The 27,123-nt window shown below is 39.1% G+C and overlaps 1 protein-coding gene across 2 annotated transcripts; it reads left to right on the forward strand.

The window, feature by feature from the left end:
• Positions 1 to 1,509: 1,509 nt before the first annotated feature.
• BRMS1L (BRMS1 like transcriptional repressor) lies at positions 1,510 to 26,600 on the forward strand. Of its 2 annotated transcripts, XR_012586750.1 has the most exons (11): positions 1,512 to 1,736; positions 8,888 to 8,978; positions 12,522 to 12,649; positions 15,425 to 15,504; positions 17,938 to 18,034; positions 18,471 to 18,554; positions 20,773 to 20,837; positions 22,270 to 22,309; positions 23,169 to 23,295; positions 24,145 to 24,321; positions 25,031 to 26,600. XR_012586750.1 is itself a non-coding variant. In XM_074585180.1 (10 exons), the coding sequence occupies exons 1-10, from the start codon at positions 1,601 to 1,603 to the stop codon at positions 25,152 to 25,154; spliced, it is 972 nt and encodes a 323-aa protein (XP_074441281.1). In that variant the 5' UTR covers positions 1,510 to 1,600; the 3' UTR covers positions 25,155 to 26,600. The 2 variants fall into 2 exon arrangements, 1 of the variants encoding a protein (XP_074441281.1); XM_074585180.1 differs by lacking the exon at positions 24,145 to 24,321 and having other exon boundaries at positions 1,510 to 1,736.
• The last annotated feature ends 523 nt before the right edge of the window (positions 26,601 to 27,123 follow it).

A 27,123-nucleotide genomic window follows, 5' to 3' on the forward strand; every position in this document is an offset into this window, starting at 1 on the left:
TTGCCATGGGTGCGGGGGAGGCAGTGCCAGGTTCGGCTGGGTCCCCAGGCAGCCACAAAGCCAGAGACAGCAGAACCAGAAGAGATGGAGCTTGCACAGTGAGGGGCGGGGAGGTGGTTAATTTTGTCTAATATTTCTCTCTCTGTGAAGAGGTGGCACACCTACACGCGCTCCTCTTGGTGGAGATACAGGGAAATGAGTTGCTTTGGGTATTACAGAGATGTGGGAGAAAAGAAGTGACTAACGTACAGTGCTGGTTGTTGTGGGCGAGGTGGGCAGCTATTGCCATGGAGGTAGAAGTCCATGGGGAAGCTCAGAATCTATGAGCTGCCTTACAACATAACAGGCACAACATCCTTCTGGACTGTGGGGGGTGACTAAGCCTGGATCTCTCAACATGAAGAAGTGCCACTGCTGGGTAAATACAACCTTAACGTCACTACAGCAGCGCATCATGTCACTGGGACATGCTCTAGGGGACCTTCACCTGGCCCAGATGTCAGAAGCAAGCCCGTGCTGCACAAGCAAGCTTGCCTTTGCCCCAAAGATACTGCCCGTGCTTACCTGCAGGCCAGAGGTGACTGTGTTTCATGGCTTTTGGGGATCCCTGCCAGACTTTCCTCTGCATGCATACGTCCTGAGGTGAAGCTAACCTCATGGCAAGGGGACAGCTGAGACAGCTTGCCCCAGTAAGCACCATTCACCTTCGGTACATCTTACACAGCACAATTAATGGCAGTAGGTGAATGAACGGTAAAGTACTGCCACTCAAAGTCAGAAAACCTACCCCAACCCCACACAAATTACAGCGTATCCGCTTAGTCCCTTCTCAGGCCTGCTCTCACAGGTTGCTGTCATCTTTAGGGGACCGACTTAAGCCTGATTTAATTTAAAGCGTATTACAGAATGTGAAACTGGGGTAGATGCAGGTTCTGGTGGGGAGGTCGCTGTTGACAGGGACCTCTGTCCCCTGGAGCCCAAGGGGGAGGCGAGGGGCAGGCAGCGGGGCCGCAGGGGATGCCTTGCCAGGACGCCAAGCTGCCGGGCAGCAGCCGGGGTGGGGGGGTTGCCAGGCGGGCGGCGCGGCCAGAGGTGAGGTCCCCGCGTCCTCCCTCCGCTGCTCCGGCAGGGAACGGCAACGGTCGAACCCCCGGCCCCGCAGGCCCAGCTCCCCCGCCCAGGCAACCTGCGGGGAGACGCGGGCAGGTGCGACGCGCCCCTAACTCTGCCTGACCGCGACAGAGCACCTCAAGTGACGAGCGGTCCCGTGAATGCCCGCGGACGGGGGCGCGGGAAGCTCTCGCTCCCCGCCGGCCCCTCACGGTCCCCCCGCAGAGCGGCACCGCCCTCTTCTCCCGCCCCGCCCCTCCCCTCTCGTCTCCGCTCCCGGCGGACGACAATTCCCAGAATGCCCCGCGCGAGGGAGCCACGCAAGCGTGCTGGCGGGGCTCGGCCAATGGGAGGGCGCGGTGGGCGCCGGGCGGGGTAGGTTGCGCAGGCGGGGAGGGGCGGGGCGGGGCTGAGGGGCCGGTGGCGGCAGCGGCAGCGGCAGCGGCAGCGGCGGGAAGGGCTGTCCCGGGGCTTGGCGGTGGGGTGGACGATGCCGGTCCATTCTCGGGAGAAGAAGGAGAACAACCACGATGAGATGGAGGTGGACTACGGGGAGAACGAGGGCAGCAGCTCGGAGGAAGAGGAGACCGAGAGCTCGTCCGTGTCCGAGGAGGGGGACAGCTCAGGTACCGGCGGCCGCCCGTGGGGCAGCGTCCCTGAGGGGGGACCGCGGCCGTTCCCTCAGCGCCCAGCGCGCTGCCCCGGGGGAGAGACCGGTCCCGCCCGGGGACCGGTGCCCACCCCCACCGTGACCCCGCCCCCCCGGCCCGGCCCGGCCCTTGGCTCGGCCCCGCGGCTGCCCTTCAGGCCGCCGGCCGGGGGGGAGGAAGGCGGTGGGCCGCATGGGGATTGCAGCGCCGACTTACCCTGAGCCGCCGGCTCCGGAGCCGCCTGGCACCCGGGCTTGGCGGACCGGGCCGCTCCGCTCCGTGTAGGTGCTGTGGGTTGTGCCCTGCTGGGCTTGAGTGCATGGCCCGCAGCGGGGTGCTCGCTAGGGTCTGCACTTAAAGACTGGCATACATACATACATACGTGTGCATGCATGCACATGTGTGTGCTCACATATACATATGTATTTCCTTGTATGCAAAATCGCGAATTTCAGGTAGATGTTTTGAGGCCTGCCTTTGAGGGGGCATTGGCAGCCCTGTTGGTGCCATTGGCTTTTTTGCAAGGCATTTCAACCTCTACTCTGCTCTACTCCTTTTTTCATAGCTTCCTCTGGACTGCAGGTTTTGAATGATATTAGTAGGTGAAAACAAACTTTAAAAGGATTACTTTTTCTGTGCTCAGTTTCCACTGTGTTAAAGAAGGTTATTATCTGTTCAAACTGCCCTTGTAACTACAACGGGTAAGTTACAAAATGGTCACTTACTGGGAAGCGTACTGGTCATCAGATGCATAACACTGCTGCTTTGAAATCACCGGGGCTCCATAAGTAAGCAAGCTCCATAAGCAGGATCTGTGTTACTAGAAGGGCTAGCTGAAAAACAGTATCTGTGTTCAGTGCTAGCTATGGTCCTAACTTGTGTTTCTGTCAGTTTAAGTGATTTAGAGTGGTCTGCTGGGATCTTGTCCCATGGCTGTACTAGCACATTGACTTATGGCACAAGTGCCGGGCTTGGCACAGTGGAAGGAGTGGGCTGCCATGAGCTAGACAAATTACGCAGCTGTGAAACTATATTTTACATATGTTGGCTTGTGATTGATTTATCCGTGTGCGTTAATGTCCTTAATGTACAATTGATTCTTCATTTTTGTTTTTAAAAGATCTGGGAGATCTTGAATGTTAAGTCCTGTGGCTTTTATATTTGCACTGACTGATGGAGTTCAGGGAAAGCCCTGCTATGGTGGTTCCATATGGACTTGTGGAGCTTGCCCTTGTCTGGGCTAGCAAGGTACTGGAGCCCCACAGGTATGGCACAGAGACAGCCAAGCTGGCTCTGCAGAAGTAGAGTGAAGAGTTTACTAGTGCTCGGAAAGTGTGGCTGCCACACTGGGAGAGAGTATATCGCTCTCTTAGACCTTGATCTGAGTTAATACTCACTCTGTACCAGAGCTGATCCCCCAGTAGAGGCCTTGATTAATCCACAAATCCAGGTAATCTGACCATGGTTTATACAGACCTTCCTGTGTTTTGGTTGGGTTTTTTCCCCCCCCCTTTTTCCCCTTCTTCTCTCCCATCCCCCCATGCCTTTGAACTGGCAAGTATTGCTGATTGAACCCCTTTTTAAAAGTTAGGCTGCTGGTCCATGGCTGTCCACCTGGATTGAATTGCTGGCTGCCACTGTTCTGCCTCTCGTCCTTACCCACCCTTCCTGGTATGCTGTGTCTTCCTGTCCCCTTTCTTGCACTGTCTTCAATGCTTGTTGGGCCTTTGTATGCTAAGGTGTCAGAAAAATAACCCATTAAAAAGGTAGCTAGTGAAAATGTCTCAGTGAAGAGTCTGATATGTAAATGGAAGGTGCTGAGGACTATGTACAGCAGTGGTTAGATAGACCGCAGCTCAATAGTAGCAGAAGTCATAAATTGCAATTTTGTGAGAATATGTAAACACCTCCAACTTAAATCAGTTAACTGGGCACCTACACGTTTTTGTGTATTTGGGACTAATGATTTGCACAAGAGGTCTCCTGGCGCAGGGAGTTCTTTAGTTCTGGGCTGTTCTGTCATCTTGCCTAATGCAATACTATACAGGAGATCTCTTCAATCAGTGAGCTATGGACCACATCCAGGGGCTTGAAAAAGTCATCAAAGTTATTATAAACATAGTGATTTTATTTGTGTCTGGATTAGCAACTGATTTGGCAAAATAAGAATAGCGAAGAAATAGTTCTGAGTAGATAGTGCTGAGGCCCCTGCACCTCCAAAGTAGTTAGGATTTATTTCCAATTATGTAGCCTTTGTTTGGAAGCTGCCTGGAGGACGAGTCATTGTTTCAAATCTTTGTGTTCTCCGTAGGTGTTGGAACGCATTTGATGAGTACCTGGAATGAAGCTTTGGGTTTACCTTGGTAGGAAAAGAACTCGGTTTGTGTTCACCAAAACTGCTGCAAACTGACCCAGTGCCTGATAAGCTGGACCAGTCATGGGACTGGCTTCAAAGCTGTACTGTACTGAAACTTGAATGTGTGCACAGCTTTTATAAACAGTTGGTCTGTTGTTGGTGGAGGGTTTATGGATACAATTACAGATCTGCTACCGAGGAAGGCTGATCAGTCCTTCCTTACGCCTGTTCTCTCATAGTGATTCTGTTGGAAAACAAGGCCAGAAAAACGTGCTTAAACTGCCTGGTTGTTCTGATGAAACCTAAACTAGGCAGCATCTCTGTCTGCTGGTGGTTATGCTGGAAAAAAGGTGAACTTGAGCGAGGGTACCAGGGCAAGCAGCTGGAGGTAATCATATTTTTAAGTTGGAAAAGCATATCTGATTACGTCCTTGTTTGCACAGCAACCTTCTCTGTTCCTTTCAGATGTGACTATTGAAAGCATGCTTCAGTTCTTTTATTATCAGAATTGTACATGGACGAAAAAGGGAACACTGTATTTTGGATGATAAATTAACGGAGATGGCTTTTGAAGAAGTTCTGATATATGAAGTTTGTTACATCTTTGAGGGGAAAACAGAGAGAGTGTAAAGGAGGAATATACAGGCTCGTTGGGCAGTAGGTGGGTGAGACACAGGGCCGTGAAGGACTCCTTGATGAGGTCCAAGAGCAGCACTGCAACTATAGCCGGTACTTATTTAGTCCATCTTAGCCTACCAGTTTGTCTTGTAGATAGATGCTGTCTGAGAATGCCCTTTCTTCATCTCTTACTCTAGCTAATCTGTATGTCTAAAAAAGTGACACTTTCTGTGTGAGAAAGGGAGGTTGGTATAACAGGTGTAGATTTAACTCTTTCTCTCCTCCAGCTCACTGGCTGTGGTGTAGTGAGAATTGTCTCTGTTAGTTCCAGCTTTGAAGTTTGCTCTCTTTCAAAGCTTGCCTTTGCTCCGGTTTGTAGTTGTGCTAATTGGTATTTTTAAAGAAAACTTTGAAGTTTACATGTCCTCAGAGACACTTTGGTTGATCTTTATTCAAGGCAGATAATTCCATGGTTTCACCCTTGTCTTGGTTTCTTCTGAGATTAGGGAGGAGGAAAGAGGAATTGTGTTTTAAGTGAACGTAGTCTGTGAGTGTTTCTTTAAAACAATACAAGAAGCTCTCCAGATAATTTCTGTTGCATTCCACAGAGAAATGCTTTTAAGGGAGCACTTAAAAAGTGATGATTAAAGGAAATTATATGCTTGTCTCAGTGTCTTGACAAATATGAATGTACTCCATGGAGGCGTATTGTTCCTACAGACATAAGATGATTAGCACCTCAAGAAATAAGTCTTAATTAAAATTAGTAATAATAAGAAAAAAGATTTTGAGGGAAAGGTGGTTTTTTGGTTAAATTTGTCATTTGCTTTACTCGCATTCAGCCTTCTTTTTTTTTTTTTTCCCCCAGTAAATGCTTGAGAATACAGAAAGTGCAGTTAGAAGAAGCATAACTTGCCCTTGAGAGCTATCATTGTTTCTGTCCTGTTCCTTTTGATGCTAGTGTTTAGTGGAGAGTTTTTTTATTGACCAGGATATAGAATAGCGTATTAGGGATGAATAAAAAAGCCACAAGTTATGCTTACTATCCCAGATGAAAATTTGGCCATTTTTAGAGCCCTTAATATAGGCCACAGCTTATTAAAAAAAGCTATTTTAGGTGCTGTTATTTTTAAGTACTATGGGGGTTTTTGTCTTTCAACCAGGCTGCCCTAGTTACTGATTTGAACTGCTTGAATAAAGTAGGAAAAGAATGACTATGATTTTGGAAGTGTTTAAAAGCACCCTAAATACTTTGTGCAGTATGAAACTTCACAGGAAATCTGAAGTATTGAGAAAGGATAGGCCTATTAGCAAGCGTTTTAATATGAAATGAGGAATCTTTTGTCTCCAGTGATGTAAATTTTCAACTGGAAAGCCATGAGATTTGATCTTAAAACCTCTTACTCTTTCAGTACTGCATATTCCCCAATCTGTATGTTGTTTAAGGTCATGGGGAAGTATTTCCATAACTGCGGAACTGAAGGTATTTCAGGACTCTGGAAAACTTCATAATTTTATGAATCTTACTGGAGGTAAGAGTGAAGGTGAAACAACTGAAGAGCGACTTAGCATGTGAATTGCCATTCAGTATGAATGATAGGTAAATTGTAGACTTCTAGCCAGAAAGTCAAAGACTTGAGCATATATGTAGCTGAGGGGAGACTGGAGAGAGCTATGTGGTATTTCAGTATCTGCAAGATAGTGCCCTCAGATACCAATGCATTATATTTTCTTTGCAACGCAAGTTTAAAATGTAAGATGCAGTCACTTTCCCCTCCAAGAGTGGGTCTTGCGCTGATCCTCAGCCAGGGTTACAGTTCTAATCTGTTTTCTTTGATATGTAGTCCCTAAACATAAACAATAAAATCCATGTTAATTTAAGGAAAGACTTCCAAGTGATTTCCATACTAAAACAGAACCAAAAGCATAGCTGAACACATCTGAAACACATATTTGAGTTTGAGAATAAAGTGGGAGAACTATCTGTATCCCAGTGCGTGTCCCTAGCTGGCTTCATGGGGAAATGCTTTCAAATTTTAAAGAAGCTTTACTTTTATAGCACATAAATGCTTTAGACAACTCTTTGAGTAATATGACTGCCACATTCCTTAAATTTGGCCAAGTTGAAAGTTGCCTAATCAATTTTGGCTTGAGTATTGCATTGGACAGCCAAGTAAAACTGTGCTCTTTAACCTGATTTTCAGCCTTATTCTGGGATTCAGGATCTGCCTTACTTTCGAGAACAATATTTTAAAATAAAATAGTATGTCTTAACAGCCTGATACTTTCTTCCCTCACCCTCCCCAGCATGCTAAGCATTCAGTGTATTTTTTTTTGAAGTTTTGTTTTTAAATTTTCTTGCTCTGTTTTCAAATACTTCAGGTTATGTCATGTTTCAAAACTTGGTGCGTGCTGTCTTTTTTGCTTGTACTAACTGTAATGTGACAAACTGTAGTAGGTCTTTAGTTTGGACTCGTGGGTACCATTGTAAATACAGATTAGTAACTGCTCCACTGCCTGCTAATTTTCATGTCCAGGCAGAGAGGGCTAGTGTAGTTTTTAGTCTTAAAAGCTTGTGACGATTTCAGGAAAAAGCTATGTGCAGAAAACTTCATACGCTGAGAGGTCAGAGCAGAAGATCTGAGTTACTCAGATCCTCCGAAGTAGCTATGCTGGCCCTGAAGCTACTCCGTTTACCTCGTCACCTTTGCAAATTGCCGTACTCTTTTGCAAAACAATAAGGATGAAGACTTGCATGCTGCTTTCTGTAGTTCGTGTAGGAGACAGCATAGAGCACTTAAATGTGTCTGTTGGAAAATGTGAGTGAGGAAGAAGCAAAAGGCTCAAGAGTTGTTTGTGGTCTAGAAGAGCGAGTCCAGGCTGTCTCTGCTTGGTTCAGGATCCTATTTTGCCTTTCTGCCAGGAGATGGGATTTTTCTTGACAGAGTAACTGCTGAGATGGATATGGCCTCCTTAGGACAGCCCCTTCTCACCAACGCCTGGCCTCTTTGCACCAGTTCAGCCTCAGTTCCTGACTGCTTGGCCATCCTTTCTTCTGCATGTCTTCTCCTACTGCTTGATAATTGGTCTGTTGTACCACAACTGTAGAGAGCTAATTACTGGAGATACTGCTGCTATAAAGCACTTTCAGGACATCTCTAACTTCTGAATACGGCCTAACAAAGCCTTTTTTTTTTTTTTTTTTCTTCGGGGAAGGATGAGAAAGGGTCAAGAAGTTTGTAGCTTAGCTTTTCTGTTTTCTAGTCTAAGGAAAGGCAGTGGAGGTAACAACTGATTTTTAGTAACATCAAGTGGCAAAATTTTTGGCCAAAAAGTGAGTATTTATTATACTTCACAGTTATGTTCACTAGGTAAATTAAGAAAAAAATCGTGAATATAAATGAAAACAAAAACTCTGCAGAGTTTCATGTTAATTACTCTTGCTGCATAGAAGTGTACAAAAACAAGTTACTGCAAAATTCTAGACTTTGCCGATTAAGAAGTGTTTCATTAGAAATCCAGTCATTTAAAATGGTCATTAAACTACAGATATTTCCACATTAATATTTCAGCTTCAAAGAACTCTCCCAGTTGAACAGGATGAAACCTGTTCTCAAAACCAAGTGTTACTTTTTTAAATTAATAGTTATTAATAAAACAAGACCTTGAATTTTATATGACAAATGTAACATTGAACTGTGCTTTCTTTCCAGGGATTTCTTTTGCTCATAGTAACTCAAGATACACTTGAATTTTCAATGGTGGCTAATAAGTCTTCATGTTTAATGGTGCCTTTCATCTGGTGTGGTATACAATGTTTAGTTTTTCTGTTTCATGTGTTCTTAGATAAACTTTGTATTATCAGTCATGAAATGTAACCTCTTGAAGTCTTACAGAGATGTTTCCTGTTTTGAGGAAGAGAAATTGCTGTTAATGGGATTTCTTGTAGAAGTAGATCGAAGTTTCTTACTTTGTAGTTTATATGTCAAGTGATTCCTTATATTCTGCTGTAAAATGGTAATAATATAATGGATAATCTATTCATGCCTAAAATTCAGGCTTGCTTCAGATTGACTGGAAACAAAATATCCAGTTTATTTTGTTATACATTACACTGTTCAAAATAAATTACCTTTTTTTTTTTTATTCATAGAAATGGATGATGAGGACTGTGAAAGAAGAAGAATGGAGTGTTTAGATGAAATGTCCAATCTTGAAAAGCAATTTACAGACCTTAAAGATCAGTAAGTATTTTAATGTTTTAAGTGCCTCATTTGAGGATCCATTCCATGAGAATATTGTGTGCAGTTGGTGTTTTTTCTCTTTCATATGTATGGATGCTACTTTTGGAGAAGAATAAGGATAGGGAGTTCTGAAATTATTTGCAGGCAGTTGCTTCAGAATACTTTTTATGTATTTATTTATTTTCTGATTTGCTGTAAGAATGACTTTGAAGTGTAGTTGCTGTGAAGGGCTGGTGTGGGTCTATTGCATCAAAATCCTTAGCAGAACCAAGGAATTGCAATTTTAGGGAAATTTGTGATTCTGTTTATTTATTCACTCAAGGTCTTTCTCATCTGTTTATATATATGGGACAGAACCAAGCACTGTCTTTGCTAAGTAAGATATTAGGGTTTTTTTTGCAGGGTATCACAGCAGTTTTTAGAGTTGGTACCAATTAAAGTTTCTTGTCATTACTGCAAACCAGATACCAATACTAAAAAAAAAATGAAAATGCTCTTAGGTCTGTCTATAGTTTGCCATAATAGCTACATCAGTAGTAAAGACCTAATAAGTAGAAGAGACCAAATTAATAGCCACAGTTACTCAAAAGTGAATTTCATTTGTATTAGAGCCAGGCTTTTGTAGGTATTTTAAGCTGGCTTTTTTTCACACGTGTCCAGACAAGGTAGATGCATCTGTTCCAATTTAAATTGGTGGTAATTTGGCAACTAACTTAATTAGGTACCTATTAAATGAAGCTTTGAGGAGACCTTGTCTATTCTTAGGTGTATATTTTCATATACTGCAGAACTGAGACATAGAACTTGCTTTGCCTAACAGGACACTGTGAGGCCTGTCTAATAGGGTCTGTAAAGAATTGCTCAACAAGCAATTTCTTGCTGCAGTGTCTAGAGAAGACTGTTTGTCCTGCTGCTCTTCTTTGGGCTGAGCATGGAGTGACCTGGGAAGTGGATCCAACTGATGAGTATTGGAGCCAGTTGGTACTGACTGGTTTGGCATTTAGAAAACTGCCAGCTTTTGAGTTCAGTCCTACTCTTTCATCTGTTGGACAGCTTGGATGACTGAAAACAGTTTGTGGAAACAAACCTTTAAGGAGTGAATATGGAGAGTGGTCTTGGGAGGAACGAAACAAGGTATTTAGGGATTGTGAATGGTGTTTGGGAGGTGGTAGGGCTGTGATATATGAGGAGGAAGGCATTGTGTAGACACTGGTTAGTTGAGAGATTGGGGTGTTCGTAGGGACTGGAAGAACTGTGATGGTGGGAATACTGGGAAATAAGCATTAGAATGACGGAAGAAGGATTGCAGGGAAGAGCAGCCATGAGTAGGGAGGTGATAAAGCTAGGAAAGAAGAAAAAGATGCATAAACAATAGGATGTTTAGTCACAACCAATAGCAGAGATGAAGAAGTGTTTTCTGCCTCCTCTTTCTTTTCAGGGAAACTGAATTTGGATGCTGTAAGTAGGATTTACAACGGTTGATAGCAGTTATCCATTTGAGGCAAAACACTGTTTGAAAATACTGGATAAACAGTTTTAGTCCATCAACTGCTGCATGGTACCAGATGCTTGCAGCACCCAGTCCATAACTGTTTGCTCTGATGTAGCTGGAACTTGGTGCTGTGTAACCAAATGTTAGTGAGCCACCCAACCATGTGTGCTGTGCACCCGTGCTATATTCTAGTGAAATAATTCTGCTGGAGGTCCATGTTAACCATTGTGTGCATAGCATGCTTATCAAGGATTGATCCCAGCAGATTGAGCTTTGATCAGCTGCAGGCTATGTCAGTTGACTGCAGGACAGATTGCGGGTATCATACTCCTAACAGTTTGCAGGTAAGAAGGAGGGGAGTGATCACTGACCATTGCTAGGTTAGGTACACATGTTTGAACTATGGACTTGTCATCAAAGTAAAATGATGAGCAGGCGGGTGGCAGATGAACAGGAAGTATTTCTTAAGAAGATTTTGATGTATCAGCGTACATGAACTTTCTCCTGTCTAATTCATTATTTAACCTACGCATTTCAAACAAATAAAAAAGTAGTGTCCCTCTCCCAAAGACATCGGTTACATCTGTGTAAACAGATATAACAAAGATATGTTTATCTGTGTAAACAGATAACATCTGATGTGTTCTTAACACGTAAAACAGAGTTTGTATGTTTGCTTTAATTCTATAGCTTTTGATTGTGAGGTGCAAGGTAAAAAATGAGAACAGGAAACACTGGTTATATTGATGATTCATAAAGTTAGAAGGGACCTTAAAGATTAGAAGGTTAGAGTTGTGAGGGACCTTAAAGATCATCTAGTTCCAACCTCCCTGCCATAGGCACCTAGACCAGGCTGCTCAAAGCCCCATCCAACCTGGCCTTGAATGCTTCCAGGGATGGGGCATCCCTAACTTCTCTGGGCAGCCCCTTCCAGTGCATCACCACCCTCACAGTAAAAAATTTCTTCCTAATACCTAATCTAAATCTACCCTCTTCCAGTTTAAAACCATTACCCCTCGTCCTATCGCTACACTCCCTCATAAAGAGTCCCTCTCTGCCTTTCCTGTAGGCCCCTTTTAGGTACTGGAAGGCTGCTGTAAGGTCTCTCCGAAGCCTTCTCTTCTCCAGGCTGAACAGCACCAACTCTCTCAGCCTGTCCTCATAGGAGAGGTGCTCCAGCCCTCTGATCATCTTCATGGCCCTCCTCTGGACCCGTTCCAACAGGTCCATGTCCTTCTTATGTTGGGAGCAATGGTTCTACCATTGAACACTATATTTAAGGTATCAGTCACAGAGAGTAGAGCATTACTGTGGTTGAAATACTTGTAATTGATATTACATTAAATCCTTCAAAATGCAAGCAGATCTCTTCGTTGTCTGCCAGTAAATGTCAGCCTTTATAGAAGGAATGAATTTTAGATAAAATAAAAATATTTTAAATACTTTTTTTGCAGAAATGGAGGATGTCAGTTACAAATTATCCTGTGATATTTGTGATAGTATGCAATATGTAGATTTTCACAGGAGATGAAATGAGGGTTGCTTAATAAGAGCCTGCCTCTCTTTCTCCTTGGTTGATGGTGGGGTGGGAGCAAATATGTGAACATGAAAGCGAATAGGTGTTTCTATCCACAAAATGTCTATCTTTCTCTTCCATGATGTAAGCCATATTATTCTTATGTATATGCATCCTTTCCTGCCCTCTTCCATGTTGATTCACCTCCTACTCCATCTTAATCCTATTAACAGCCATGTGATTTTTTTTTTTTCTTCTTCCTTAGAGATGGAGATACATTTAATTTAATCTTTACTTTCTACATTTGTTATTGTCTGCATGTGTTTTCCAAACCAGGTTTAATAGACATGATGAATACTGTTCAAAAAGAAAATATGTATTGGAAAATTCAAATGGTAACAAATCTTAACTTTGCTTCAGTGGGTGTTCCATACATTAACAAAGAGATGCAGAATAGTTCTTTTAAAAGTATTTCTTCTAACTTGTGTTTGATTTTAAATAAAATGCCTATTTTTTTTATTTCTATTATTTTAAGACTTTACAAAGAAAGATTAAGCCAAGTGGATGCAAAACTACAAGAGGTCATAGCTGGAAAAGCACCTGAATATTTAGAACCATTGGCAGCTTTACAAGAAAATATGCAAATCCGAACCAAGGTGGCAGGTAGGCATGTAAAACGGGTATTGCTGTTTCAACAGTATAAAATTGTCATACATTTTAAGGTCAATCTTCTTTTTTCTTTAGAATTGTTAAAGAAGTGTGTTTTAAAGTTGGAAATACTGTGGCATAGTTTTAAATGTAAAATATTTTTTCAAGTCGAAATGCATAGGTTACTTACCTCTTTGCGCAAGTTGCCTGATAGCATCATACTAAAAACATGGCTTTTTTTAATGTTTCATTCAATGTCTGTCTGTGTGCAGTAAGCACAAAACTACTGAATTAAAAACAGTAATAATTTTTATTAGTCAGAAAATTTGGGATCAAGCCTGCGCACTGGTCACTGTTGAAATGAGGAGATATGTAGGTGCTATCTCATGATGAACTGCTTCCCAGATCATCCTAGATTATCATGTTTTTCCTGCTTTTCAAGTCTGCATCTCTTCTACTCCTCTGCTCCCATCCTCCTGTTCCATCTGGGGAAGGAGGAAAACTCTTGTCCTTAGCAGCTTTTATCTATGCTGCATTTTAATTATTAAAACTAATGTTTAAATAGGCTTTTATACTCATAGAAGAAGCAGGCAAGAACTTTTATCTTCTTCTGGGATACAACCATATAGTCATATGGAATTGTGGTATTATAGGAGGACAAAGTTCTGTACTTCCCTATTGTGAATTATAAATTCTTTTCATGTTACAGCTCGACTCCTTTAGGGAGTAATTGAGCTGTCTAAGGGTTACCTAACACAGGCTGTCAGAGAGCCAAAAGGCAGATAGTCGTGATCTCTCTAGCCAGAGATGCTATGCATGTCTTTTCTAAGAAATTCAGCAGAAGCACGGTGCAGGCAAACTGGAAAATGGAAAGCCTGCTTACACTTTCATAATACTAGTGCTACTTCAGTTCTACTCAGTATGTCTTCATTGGTACTTTTGTCGTCAGGCTATGAGGAGAATTTGAAATCTTTTGGTCTATTGCATTTCGTTCCCTTCTGGTCCATAATGCTTTTTATCAGCTGGTGATCCAGAATTTGTGTGTTCTAATATCGTAACCCAAATTTACTTGTCTAGTCCTTAGTAGCCCACTTGGGCTTTGCAGAAGGCTCATAAGTGAACTTGCAGAAGGCTTGATGTAAAAGCAACCTTAACCCAGACTTTTGATTTTCATTTTTAAATGTGGCTGTCTGTCGGTGCTCTCACATAGGTGCGTATGGATAGGCAGAATATTAGAGATTCTCCTGATTTGTCTTCAGCAGCATTGAAAAGCCATGTTCCAATGTAAAAAGAGCCTGGGGTAAAAACTACAAAGTTTCCTTGAAGCTGAGACTAGAAATCAGGATTGGTTTTGTTTTTCCTTTTGTCCTCAACTGAATGAAATAAGTAAAATTATTTTAGAGAAAGTAAGAAACTGCGGAACAAGCTTATTTTCTCTTACTGTTTGAGAGCCCTGACAGAAGTGGGTAGTAGCAGGACTTGAGCCCCAGCAGGTAACCGCTGAGACATACCTCTATGTGAGAGAGGACAGGAAGGGGTAAATAAAACCAAACTAAACTATGTTTAGCTAAACAGTAGTAGAAAAGAAGTAGTAGAGCAGTAGTAGAAAAGTAGTAGAAAAGTAATCGCTGTTCCTCTGCTCTCTAAGGCACTGACCACTATTCACACGAAATGTGGATCAGCAAGTCGGGAATAAAACTGTTTCTTTTAGAAGTATTCATATCTACACTGCTCGATTTCAGGCAAGTGAGCAGTGATTGTAAATTGGTAGACCTAGATATACCAGTCAGCCATAAATATTTAAAAAAAAAAAAAAAAAGCCAACATGACATACTGATGTAAGAAAAGAACATTTTGAATTCTAGTTCAAAAGTGACTTCGCATCAGAAAGATGATTGACATAATACTTGCAGTTTGTTTTTCAGAGGAATTGCCGGTAATGGTATTGTTCCTCTTGCGCTGTGTTCGTTTATTTATAGTCTACTGCATTCTAAGGAAAGTTGTTTTGGGTATTTCTTCAGTTGCTAGACAGCACCGGCGTGTGTGCAATCTTAACTCCTCAAGGTGGTAATCTGGAACAATTTAAATATTTTGCGTTGAATGCATTGAATATATTAAATCCAGTTCTATCTATACCTGCCAGATATTACATTTCAGATACTTTTCAGATTTTTTCAGCTGTCTGTTTAGTAGACATGTTTTCAGAAATGTATAAGAAATGCTTCTAATACTCCGAAGCAATATCCTTTGTATCACGAGGTGGCTATTTCTAAGAATGGAGCAGAGTCTTGCTAATTGGTGTGATTTATTGAGGTCATGCATTATAAAGTAAGCCTTATTCTAAATATTGATTTGTAAAAGCTTGCTCATTCATTCAGTTTTCTAGCCGTCTAAAAACCCCAAAACATTATTTAAAACTCTAATTAGAAAATAAAAGAGGCCATTTAGTACTTCATGGACTTGAAAACTGAGGATAGGCAGGATAATTTGATCAGAAATATGAAATAGACCTATCTTGTAAAGTTAGCATGACCACTGGTGTAATTTGTTGACAGATAGGGAAAAAAGTTATTAAAATAGCATTTATTTTTCCTCTGATCTTCAGAATTAGGGATTACTTGTTCTTATTTTTACTCTGTAAAGCAACCAGCCACTGTAAGTGCCTAATATAATACATCTGTATCTTCCACTATGTACGTGTATTGGGACTTGTGGACAGTCTTAAAAGAGAATTCTGAAGTCAGGTATTAGCTAAAGAAAGTAATATTGCTGTAATTTGTCTGATTACAGGTATCTATAGAGAGCTTTGTCTGGAATCTGTGAAGAACAAGTACGAATGTGAAATTCAAGCCTCTCGACAGCATTGTGAGGTTGTGCCTGCTATTTTCATCAATAGCTAACCTAGTCTAACTTTACTGTGTGTCATGCTTTCCAAGTTCAGTGCACGTTTTTATTGTTGTTGTTATTTGCTATTTGAATGTAGTTGCCTTGTGATATTTAAGCCCACTTAAGAGGTTATTCAAAGCATATAAAACAATTTAGCTGTTTTTTGTTTGGCTTTCCATATAAGTATAGCTAAAGTTTCTTATTTTTCATTAACACGTTCTTACTAATAGGTTCGCACATGATTTTTTTTAACCTTTATTACAAAAAGATTACCAAGAACAATACAAATACTCCAGTACATGTATGTCCAATGCTGTAACATAACTGCTTAGATCCTGAGGTTTGCATCATAGTACTCCTCAACCATCCATTACTTAAAGATGTTTTCTTCCGAGTGGTTCACCATATTCCTGAAGTCTGTGGCTCCTACTATACCAATAAAGCAAGAATGTGCATGCGTACTTTTAAAAAAAAATTCCATTTTCTTGATACCTTGGGAAAGAGCAAGGTATAATGAAGGGACTACTCATTACTGACTGTCGTCTTTCCTGTGAATACTCCTGAGCCTGGACAGAATCCTGTAAGATTTGCAGGGTTTCTCATCCATGATTGAATGATTTGCTTTGGCTATATATCATTCCTCTTTACAGTGGTCCTTGTCCCTTCTTTAGCTATTGTGTTTCTACTGTGAAACCTTCAAAATTCAAATAGTCACCATCCCATAAGGCTCTCTTGGGGGAAAAGCTCTTTAAAGTCAGCAGTGCTGCTTGTAGAGTCACTATTTCACTGGAAAATAACCATTCAGCAAGAATGCTTCTGATGCCTTTAACAGCTTTTCACACCTTATTTGTCACCAAGTGCTTGAAGCAAAACAGATGTCTAAACACCAACACTATTTAATTTTAAAATGGAATTTTAAAATGGTCTCAGAACAGACAACAGTCATTTAGCATTTCAGATACATGTAGGAGGCTTCCACCTTTTCAGTCCCACTGGGAATTTTTTTTTATAATGAGGGATTGAAAAGCTATATGAAAGGAGGTCTTTGGAATTTAAATACGTTGTAACTTGAAGGGAATGGTAAACATGACAGTCATTTAAGTAAATCAGGGTTCTTTGTTTTCATATATTCCTGAACTGTTTTGCTTCCCCCCAGCATAGGAGGGAACACTGGTAAAGGTGAGTTTCTGTTAATATGCTGTGCTATGGGCAGGAGCAGTTGAGGGACAGACATCTGCTGACTTGGCTCTTGGGACTGCAGCTTCTGGCAGAGACATGGTAGCAAATAGTTAGACACAGTGACTTATGGCTGCTTAAGCTGTCTTTTCAGTAAGTCCAAGCTGTCTGATTTCCAGAGTTGTTAAAGATGTTGCTCAGTGAAAAAGAATTTTAAAATGTAACAGTCAGCCCTACTCCATGTTTTAGGAAATGTGCAAGCTTATGAAAGAACAGTAAATTTATTTCCTTGAGGCTTGGAACTCAGCTTAATTCCAAGTTACTGGTTTAGAGAGTTTAGTGTTTTTCAATGCTGCCTTTAAAAGGGTAACTGATCTATATAGATACTGTGTAATTTCAGTATCAGTCCTATGTGGTGGACTATAATTGAGAGCAGCTTACTACAAAGTTGATGTTCTGAAACGCTGAGAGATGGAAGAGAGTGCAGACTGCACAAAACGCTGCAGAAAGTTCACGTCACAGTGGTTTTGTTTGCCTTTGTATATAAAAAGTGCTAATGATATACCTAACATTGAAGTCATTAAGTAAATCTATTTGAATCAGAAATTGCCTTTTAAAAGGACAAGCTAACTAACTTTTCTAAAGTAGTGCTTTTAAAGTGTTTCTCACAGCTTTAAGGTAGACAATTATGCTTTCACAACTATCTAGATCATTTTACGTGCTCAATAAATTCTTACTTTTGTGGGAAGGCTTTTTTTCAGATCTATGAAAACAGACAATTATAAATATTGTGGTAATAGATAATAATTCTCTATAAATGACTGCAGGTTTATTAATATTGGAAGCAGCTTAATAAAAAGCTTTCCATGAAAACATTATATTTTCTGATCTGTTATTCATTGTGAATAAATCTTTGCTATCCAAAAGGAAAATACTGTATTTGTGTAAAAATACAAATAGTTATTAGGGAGATCTAGCTGCATGATTTTGTATACTTAGTTATTCTTGGTACTGATATTTGATAACTTTATTTACACTTATGCCAAGTGAGTGTGCTGTCTTTAAGGAGCTAGGATATTGTGCTAAAAAAGTGGATAGAGGTCATATGCTTTATGGCTTTTGAAGAATTTTCACCTAAAGCTACTCTTACCTTCCTTCTGCTGAGGCTTTAAATTGTTATCGCATATATTTAGAGGATAGAACTTAGAAATCACACATTTTTACATTACTTGCTTTTTTAGAGTGAAAAGCTTCTGTTGTATGATACTGTACAAAGTGAACTAGAAGAGAAGATTAGAAGACTTGAAGAGGACAGGCATAGCATTGACATTACCTCAGGTGGATGGAAATTCAAAGCTGTTTTTTTTTTTTTTGTTGGGGTTTTTTTGGTGTTTTTGGGGGGGGGTTTATGTTTGTGGTTGTTTTTGTTTTTCCTTTCATGTTCTGGTAGCTACTGATTAGTTGACTGTACACATAGTATGTCTGGTGAGTTTCAGGTTATCCAGTAGAATGCTATTCAGCTGTAGACTTTGGGGAGGGGGTTGAATTTTAGCTTAAACCAAACTTTGTTCTTGTAATTGTCAGCATCCTTTATATGTTTTGAGGGTATTAATCTGTGACTATATTATCATGTAAAGCCTTCTTTCTGTTCAGAAACAGCATCTCACCAAAAAATGTGGGTTTTTGTCCAAGAATGGAAATGGTTTCTGCTGTAAAAAGAGATAGGCATGTAAAGGTTTCTAATTCATAGCATGTTCTTACTATGTCTTTTCAGAATTATGGAATGATGAGTTACAGTCCAGGAAGAAAAGGAAGGATCCGTTTAGTCCAGATAAGAAGAAACCTGTTGTTGTATCAGATATCCTTTTACTGAAATCACTGTACTTTCTAGTCGTGTTCACTGGTTTATAGCTAGTCTTATTACATATGTCATTACTAACAAATTGGATGCATTCTCAAAATTGATTTTTGCATGGCAGATGTTATTCTAATTCAGATTAGAGAAACCATGTTGACACATCCCACTATGAAAATTGAAATTAAGATTCTTTTAGCTAACTACTAGTTTCGTATAGAGAATATTTCTAAAAACTGATTTTTCTAACTCTTCAAAAAACCAGAGCCACGGGCAAAAGCAGAAAAAAAGTTAGGCGTTATGTTTGCAAAGTATAACTTGACTTGTGTAACTTCTCCTGTATAACTTTGCTTCTCAGACTGGGACATCTTTACCTCACTTTATTGCTTTTTAACAATTCCATAGACTTTAGAACCCTCTTTGATTAAAAGTTTATAATTCCAAGAATTGAGATGGTTTGGGATGCGTTTGTGGGTTTGGGGTTCCTGTAGAGTGAGTCTAGTATTTAAGAATTTTTCACTGATGACTTCTTCCTAGCTGTTGATAAGCGTGTAGTGCAGTTGAAACTTCTTAAGGTACAACACCTAAGAAGCAGTATCATCTTTCTCCAGAGAAGGGAGATGCCTTTGCAAACTGAGTGTTCTCTCTACCCCTACCCCCAGCCTAACATTTTTATAGGATAGACATGTGATGGCTTAGAAGTTGCCAGAATCATGGAGACTACCTAAAAGAGACCGCTTTCTAAGTATTGACATTATATGGTATAAAGGCCATTTTTTATTGCTAAGCTGCTGCAAAAAAAACATTGCTATCTTCGCAAGGTTTTGTAATGTGAAGAGAAGGTGGGAAGGAAGAAGTTATTGAAAAAACTGTCATCATTGGGACACCCTCCTTCAGGGTGGTTGATTTATTGGAACACATCACAGATGCATGATTTGTCCTAATAATGACTGTTCTTTCATTAGGATGTGTCATAAATTCAGTTTAGTAGAGATGGTTTTTAACTATTGCTTAAAAGCCAAGTGGTATTAATCAATGCAGGTACAAGTGGCTTCATTAGTTTCTTAACTCGTTTTAGAAATTTCAGTGCCAGGTTGTGTGAAAGTGTATTTTCTTTAGCTATTAGTTGTCCGTGTCTTCAGGATGTCCATATAAATAGCATCAGATTCTGTGAATTATAAGCTACCTTGCCATTTTAGAATGTGTTCCAAATGGAAGATATTAACATAGTATTAGGTCTAAAACCCCAGCAATTTCAGGAAATTCATAAGGCTGAAAATCCTTTCAGTTCTGAAGTAAATTAATTTGCTCTTTTTGCTTATGATTTTATAATACTTGTGAACTTGTCAGTTTGTACAGATCTGTGTAAAGCGAATACGTAGAAATTTTACATGGCTTTTGATTTGTAATTGTTTGCTATTTAGAGGAAAACAAATTTGAAAATGGCTAATGATTCTTAAAATTTCAAATGGAATGCAAGTTAAAGCTCTCAATGCCATTTTAGGAGATTGTGGTTTTAAACATTCATAGCACCTTTTTCTAAACTTGTTTCTCCCCATTTCATCTATGAAAAACAAAGTAAAAACTGAAGGCTGCTATAATGGAATGGCTATGCTATATGGAGTTTTGTTTTGAATTTCACGTATTGTTCTAATACACAATTTTTACTTTACATTTGATAGTTCAAGGAATGGTCTTTGCCCTTCTGCCTCCTGTTTTGGGATATTTGATATTCAGAGATGTGGTGCTGTTTCCATTTTTCTGTCAAAGACGTATGATGCAGAATACTGAAAAAAATAATGATTTTATTAAAGCTGATAGTAGTATAGATGCTGATTTGCAGCGTTATATTGAAATTACAGTGAATTTTAATTGAATTTTAATTTAATTTAATTAATTTGTAAACTTAATTGTAGTATTGCAAATAGAATGATTTTTGGAACTGTTAGGGATAGAATGGTTGTATCACAATTGTTTATCTTATTGTCATGTTGAACTCCAGTAGCCTGAATATCTACATGCTATTACTTATCTCTTTTATAATTTTTAAAATGTACTTCTAGGTTGCATAATTCAAAGATGCATTTATTTTTGCTGAGCTTTCACTTTGTGTAGGTATTCTTTGTGTGAAAGATTGGCAGAACAGAGCTATTTATGTCTTTCTACAAACAGTAGAGTATTTTTATTATTGCTGTTTAAGAGTTTTCCCTAACTTTTCCACGCCCCTATATAGTTTATATGTTACAAGACCTTGATATACTTGAAGACTGGACAACAATAAGGAAGGTAAGATGAAAGGATGGATGTCAGTGGCTGTGGGTTTTGTTTGGGTTCTTGTCTAGTCCTTTTCCCTCTTAAAAATATTTAAATGTATTTCTTATGTGATCAAAACTCTAAATAGATTTTTATTTCTTCAGTAGTCAGCTAATCATTCCAGTTCAAGCAATGTTATTGCTGCTTTTTCTGACTTTACCGGAATTATGCAAGGGAATCCAATAAAGTGGCAGAAGAGGTTATCTCTAAAATGGGTAGTCCGTAACTTTCCATGATAAAGGGAGCCTAAAGCCTGCGTCAAGAGGATCTGCTTTCTTTTAGTCTAGCATAATTGGGTAGAAACTATGCTAGGATAGTTTGATAGGATTTTGTTTTAAATTAAGTTTTTTTTTTAAAAAAATATATATATCATATGGTATGTTTTCACATAGTAAATAGTTTATTTTATGAAGATGTCTATGCTTCTACCTTTTCTTTTTTTTTGGTGTAAAGTGAAACGCTGTGTTTTTCCCAGATTATGTGAGAATCGGGGTTTGCAGGAAGAGAAATTTGTTTGACCAATTGCTGTATTTGAAAAAATAAATCCAGCTTTTAAGTGCAGAATGCCTTTTTCAGATCTTTGTCATATTGTTAAAGCAACTTGCTGGAATGAATCTCTATCCTTGCCTTGTAGCTGCAGTCAGAAAATTTCTCCTAGTACTTCCCAGTTTATGGAATAGCAAATTACTTATGCGAATTCAAAAACTTGGCGGGAAATGGCTTTGAGTCAGTTTCTATCCTGCTTTATACTTGCACGTATTTCCTAAACAAGGAGTAAAATGTGATGCCTGTGTGAAAACTTGTCTGACTTTTCCTAACACATCAGAGGAACAGCACAAATTAATTTTCCCTCAGTTTCTTTCCTGTAGTGTAACATGATTTTAAATAATAGCAACAAACCCAGAATCTACTGTGTATTTTGTCTTTTCTGGAAATAATTTTAAAAACCCAAAAGCAAACAAACAACCCCCAAAAATACTTAAGAGGTTTTTTTTTTAAACCTACTTAATACGACACGTTCACACGAGAGAAAATTTGTATGCTTATGAGTGTAATGTATAAATCAAAAGAGTTAGGTTGTTCATATAGCATTTTGTTTTTCAGAATGAGTTGATGTCATTTTGTATTTTCTCGACAGAATTACAAAACAGCAATTTTAATTAGAAAACCTCCCGAGTTATTTGAAATCAAAACTTTCTAAAGAAGGTGATTTTTTTCACCCTCAAAATGCTGTTTTATGTAGTTACCGAGTTACTGTTGAACACATTTTTATTTTAGGCTTGTTCTGATTGTGGTTTTTGCATGTAAAAGCAAGTATCCTGAGCTACGCTGCACAATTACAGCTGGCAGTTTAGAAAAAAAGACTACGCTTGCTGACTAACTTCATTTTCTTTTGTGTTTCAAGGCAATGGCTACGCTGGGGCCACACAGAGTAAAGCCAGAACGTAAGTAAACATTGTCTGGTTTCACAAGACAGAACTTGCTGTGTGCAGCGATGCAAACTCCATCTAGGCAGATCGTATTTATTTTAGCCCTGGTACGCTGATGGAGGATGGGGTGAGGTAGCTGGAAGATGTGGCTTTTGTCTTTCCCCTCTCTCAAGTGCTGATACTCGTAGCTCGATTGCTGATGATTGTGTTGAGACCTGAATTCTAGAAAATTATCAAAAATAACGTAGGCTTCTAAAAGCGGGTTACACCAATTAGTATGAGCAAGCTATGCCAGTGTTTACACAAGACGAGGCAGGAAACTAAGAGCGTCCGGACCTTAAGGGTGCATTCTAAAGGATCCTCACGTTCACTGCAAGCTACAGCCCTGAAAAAGTAGAGCTATGGGAAAGGAGTGTTAACTGATATTTGGCACTGAGGTGAGAAGCACATTAATGCTAGGCAAAATCAAATACTTGGAGATAGCGAGTAAGGAGGAAAAGGGAGAGGAGGCAAGCAGGTAGTGTATTTCTTTAGTGATGTATTACTACTTGCATGTTGTGATAATGTGCTGATGAAGAGGTTTCAGGTTCTGCCATTTGAAGTCTTCTCTATATTGCATTGCTCCATTTGTGAAAAATTCATATCGCAGATACGAAGGTTGTGGGGAAGAGAACTTCTATCTAAAAATTGAAATATAACTTTTAATTTATCTGACTGGAAATAAGACGGTATCTTGCCTTCAGTTTTCTCGGGTTCCTGCAATTATTAAGACAGAGACTACTTCTGATAATGGAAAAAATGTGTTTTCTATGTAAATAACATCTAACTGACTTCTGCCGAGTCAATATTAAGTGACTTTTATTGATCATTTTAGCACCTGTCAAATTAGAAAAGCATCTACATAGCGCTAGATCTGAAGAAGGAAGACTCTATTATGATGGAGAGTGGTATGGACGTGGTCAGACGATATGCATTGATAAGAAAGATGAATGTCCTACAAGGTAAAGATTACTCAGTTTATGCAGCTATGTACATTCATGTTAAGCAATAGATAGGATGATGGCATTGAAGAATAGGCTTGTTTGGAAATACTGCCACCTCGGTATCATACATCAATTCACCTTGGAAGACAGGCATTATCAAAGAAGGTTGAGCGCTGGACTTCTGAGAGAGGCTGGTAAAGGTTGGACTTCACCAAAGGTAATGACATGTTTGTCAAGCTAGGATCTGACTAACAATTTAAGCTCTTACTATTTTCTGAATAGCCTTTGAGTAAGTTTTGTTTAGTATCTTGGGAGTTCGTTGCTTTGAGAATTTGGTCTGTTGGCCCACCCAAAAAAAATTACGAAAAACCACTTTATACTATTAAAGATAAGCTTTGTTTTCAGTTCAGTAATACTCTGAAAGAAGAGAGTTGGAACTTTTTTTTATGGCTTTTCCTTCTCTTAACAAAGTTTCTACCTGGAAACGGTCTAAATATTACAGTGCAAATTTGGTTGAATATTTAAGATATATAAATTTATTTTCTATGGCTAATTATGGATAATAATTGTCAATTTTAAAAGATGAGTATATTTAAAACAACAGTTAAAATTAAATGTATATCATACCTTTTACTGAATGGGGCAAATCAATATAAGAGCAGTGTTTATTAAATATGCACAGCTACCCATGAAAATTAACTTTAACTCCATATAGCAGTAGTTTACTGTAAAACTGGCTGTTTCTTTCCTTCCCTGTGTATGAAGGGGAACAGATTTTAGTGATTTTGATGTTTGTTCAGGGCTGAAACAGGAAGGTATTTTAGTAAACTATATATTCTTTCTGAAATGTAAAAAATTCTGAATTAGTTTTGCAGAACGGAGCAGTTGTACTGGGCCAAAAAAAGATCTTACTGTCCAGTGTCTGACGACAGCCAAAAGCTGATGTTTAACAGGGCGAGCATACAGTGGAACTTTCCCAGCCTTTCAAGATTTCAGCAACTTGCAAGGCTGAAGAGTTTCCTGGAGGGAGTTTTGTCACACTCAGTATGTGATAGATCTTTCTTCCATTAACTGTTTTAATCTCTGGTTTTGAGCCTTTTTCTGTCATCAGTTCTACTTGATTTTTTTATTTTTTTTTTTTTTTTTTTCCCTAGGGGCATGAGGGGGGAGTTGTGCTCAGTGTTTGTATTGAGGTTTACCACAGGGAGCATAAAAACATCATTCATATAAGAATGGTTCAGTAAATCAGGCTTTGACTTTATTTCTTATGGTCTTGGTATGGTGACTAGCAGTTGAATACTTCTTTTGCTGTAAATTTTGGGCTTCAATCTGAATACAAAATATTTGGAAAAAAGTTAAACAAAGTAATTTCTGGGTATGTTTTCCAACAGATCTTTTTTTTTTTTCCATAGGTAGTCTATTGTGTTTTCTGTGGGTGACTTTTCTATGGTGTTCTTCTAAACAATTAAAGTATTTGTACATGTTGAGGGTTTTCTCATAGGAGAAGAAAATAGATAGATGGCTGAAAAAATAAATACCTTCACTACAGACACATGCAGTTACCAAAGAATTCTGTTAAAACCATCCTTACAACGGAGCCAGTATCTTTTGGGCCTAGCACTTACAACTAATGCATATTTTCATTTACTGTATGGAAATACTGCTGCAGTTTTGAGGTTATTTATTAGCTTATAAGGTTTCTAAATTCTTCTTGTTTTTCTTCCCCTGACCCTTCTTCCCTCATTTTCTGTAGTGCCATAATTACAACAATTAACCACGATGAAGTTTGGTTTAAAAGACCGGATGGAAGCAAGTCCAAGCTGTATATTTCTCAGCTACAGAAAGGAAAATATTCAATAAAGCATAATCACAACTGACCGTTGCTAACGAGATATGAAACAAGTGGTATTGCCATGCTTGATGTGCCATGGGGTGAAAGATGTATTTAATAGTGTTTTGTATTCCTTATAAATTTACAGCAGTATCTGATGTGTATTTGTAGTGCTATATGTGAACTTCATATGGATGGCCTTCAGAAATCTGAGGATGTTAAATCCTGTTGACAGACATTTTACCTCCAAATTGGGTCCAGTGCCTAAGATAGGAAGTACGCTCATCAAGTATAATGGCTCAGAACTTCTCATATTCGTAAAATGAAAAAGAAAAAAAAAAGTTGTTGGTTTTTTTTTTTTCCCATTGGTGACCAGTTGGTGTGATAAAAATGATAACCATAATTACCAGCAATTCACTTCATTTTCGGTGAACATGTCATGCTTCTCTTGTGGATGTAAATTTAGCCTGTTCAGCTGTTGCTTTTGAATAGATTGTAACATGCATAAGCATTCTTTTAAATGAAGTGGACTGATTTATTAAAATTATTGCCCTCAAAAGCTCTGCTAGTACTGACTGTGTTATATTTTGTAAGGTTTACTATATTGCTTGTAATGAGACAAAGCTACGTTTTTTGAGGAGCACTTTTCAAGTTTAGGACCCTATTCTATAGCAAACAAAATTATTGGTGATTTTTTTTTTCTTCTTCCCCAGATTGCCAGCAAAATTTATGCATAAAGTAGACAGTGTCGCTCCAACCTGTGTTCTATGTAGTCCACAAAGAAAAACTGCGGGGGTGGTTATGTAAATACTGTTGCATGCTCTGCTTGTTTGGTCCACAGTTGTATGAAATACTACGAATCTTTTTTTCAAAAGGAAAGTATTTCCCCAGAAATCACGTGTCTGGGAAAATTTACACTGACTTTTTCACCAAACACTATTTTCCAAATTTTTGTACCCTACTTCATCTTACTGTACACCAGAATTATTTCCTGCAGCTTAGAAAGCTGAATTTCTCTTAACCCTTACTGTTTAAGCCACGGAGAAAAGTCCTAAATCGTTGATGTTACTGTGATGTGCTTGGAACATCTAGAATGATAGATGGGATTGCTGAAGAATTATTAACGCGTTGGTTATGTGCACTTTAATCTCCATTTATGATGGTTCTTCTTGGAGAAAGAAAGCATCCATTTGCTTTAAATAATCACAGCAAATAAGTATTTTTATTGTAACATATAAATGTTTTATTCCTATATTGATTGTCTCTTCTAGTGCAGGGTGGTAGTTACTTTCCAAATGCCAAATCAGTTTCTGCCGAGTGTTGCTTTTCTACAATTGTATGACATTATTAAGCAAATGTACATAAAGTAACAATTGACATGTTGGCTTTTAACAATATGAACTGTATGTATACAGTTGTTTGATAAACATTTTGTAATAAAATATTCGTATTTTTTAACTTAGTATATAAATAAATGATCTGTGGTAGTGGACATCTATGTTGTTTTGCTCTTTGGTTTTCTAGTCTTGTTGGAATTGATGATGTACCAAATGCTAAAGGGAAATCTATTTCAGTTTTCAGAAGGCCTAAATCTTTTTAAAGACCTTTGACTTGCACTTTTTTGTTTTGAGAGTTTATATATATATAGATTTTGTTTCTTTGTTTTTACTATTTTTTTTCTTTAATATTTTGTGGAAGTACTATTCCGCGCTGTTTATAAATCAAATGTGAACACTGTTAAGAACCTCTTAGCTATTGATGTGCTTGAAATCATTTGTATTTAGGGCCTTCTGGGCACCCGAAACAGTTTCTGTGGTACACCCCTTTTCTCCTTCCTCTCCTATATTCTGCACCTTTGTAGCTGCAATTATTTCTAAAGCTGTTTCTAATGCTATCTCCTTGGTTGCAGAGCTTTGCTTTGGACAGCTCTGCAATTTGGACTGACACTTGGTGAGTGTGGCTTCTTTACTCAGAACAAACATCATTCATGTCAACATGACAGGTGCTAAGCATAG

This window comes from Larus michahellis, chromosome 4 (genome assembly GCF_964199755.1).
Source record: "Larus michahellis chromosome 4, bLarMic1.1, whole genome shotgun sequence".
NCBI classification, from domain to species: Eukaryota; Metazoa; Chordata; class Aves; order Charadriiformes; family Laridae; genus Larus; species Larus michahellis.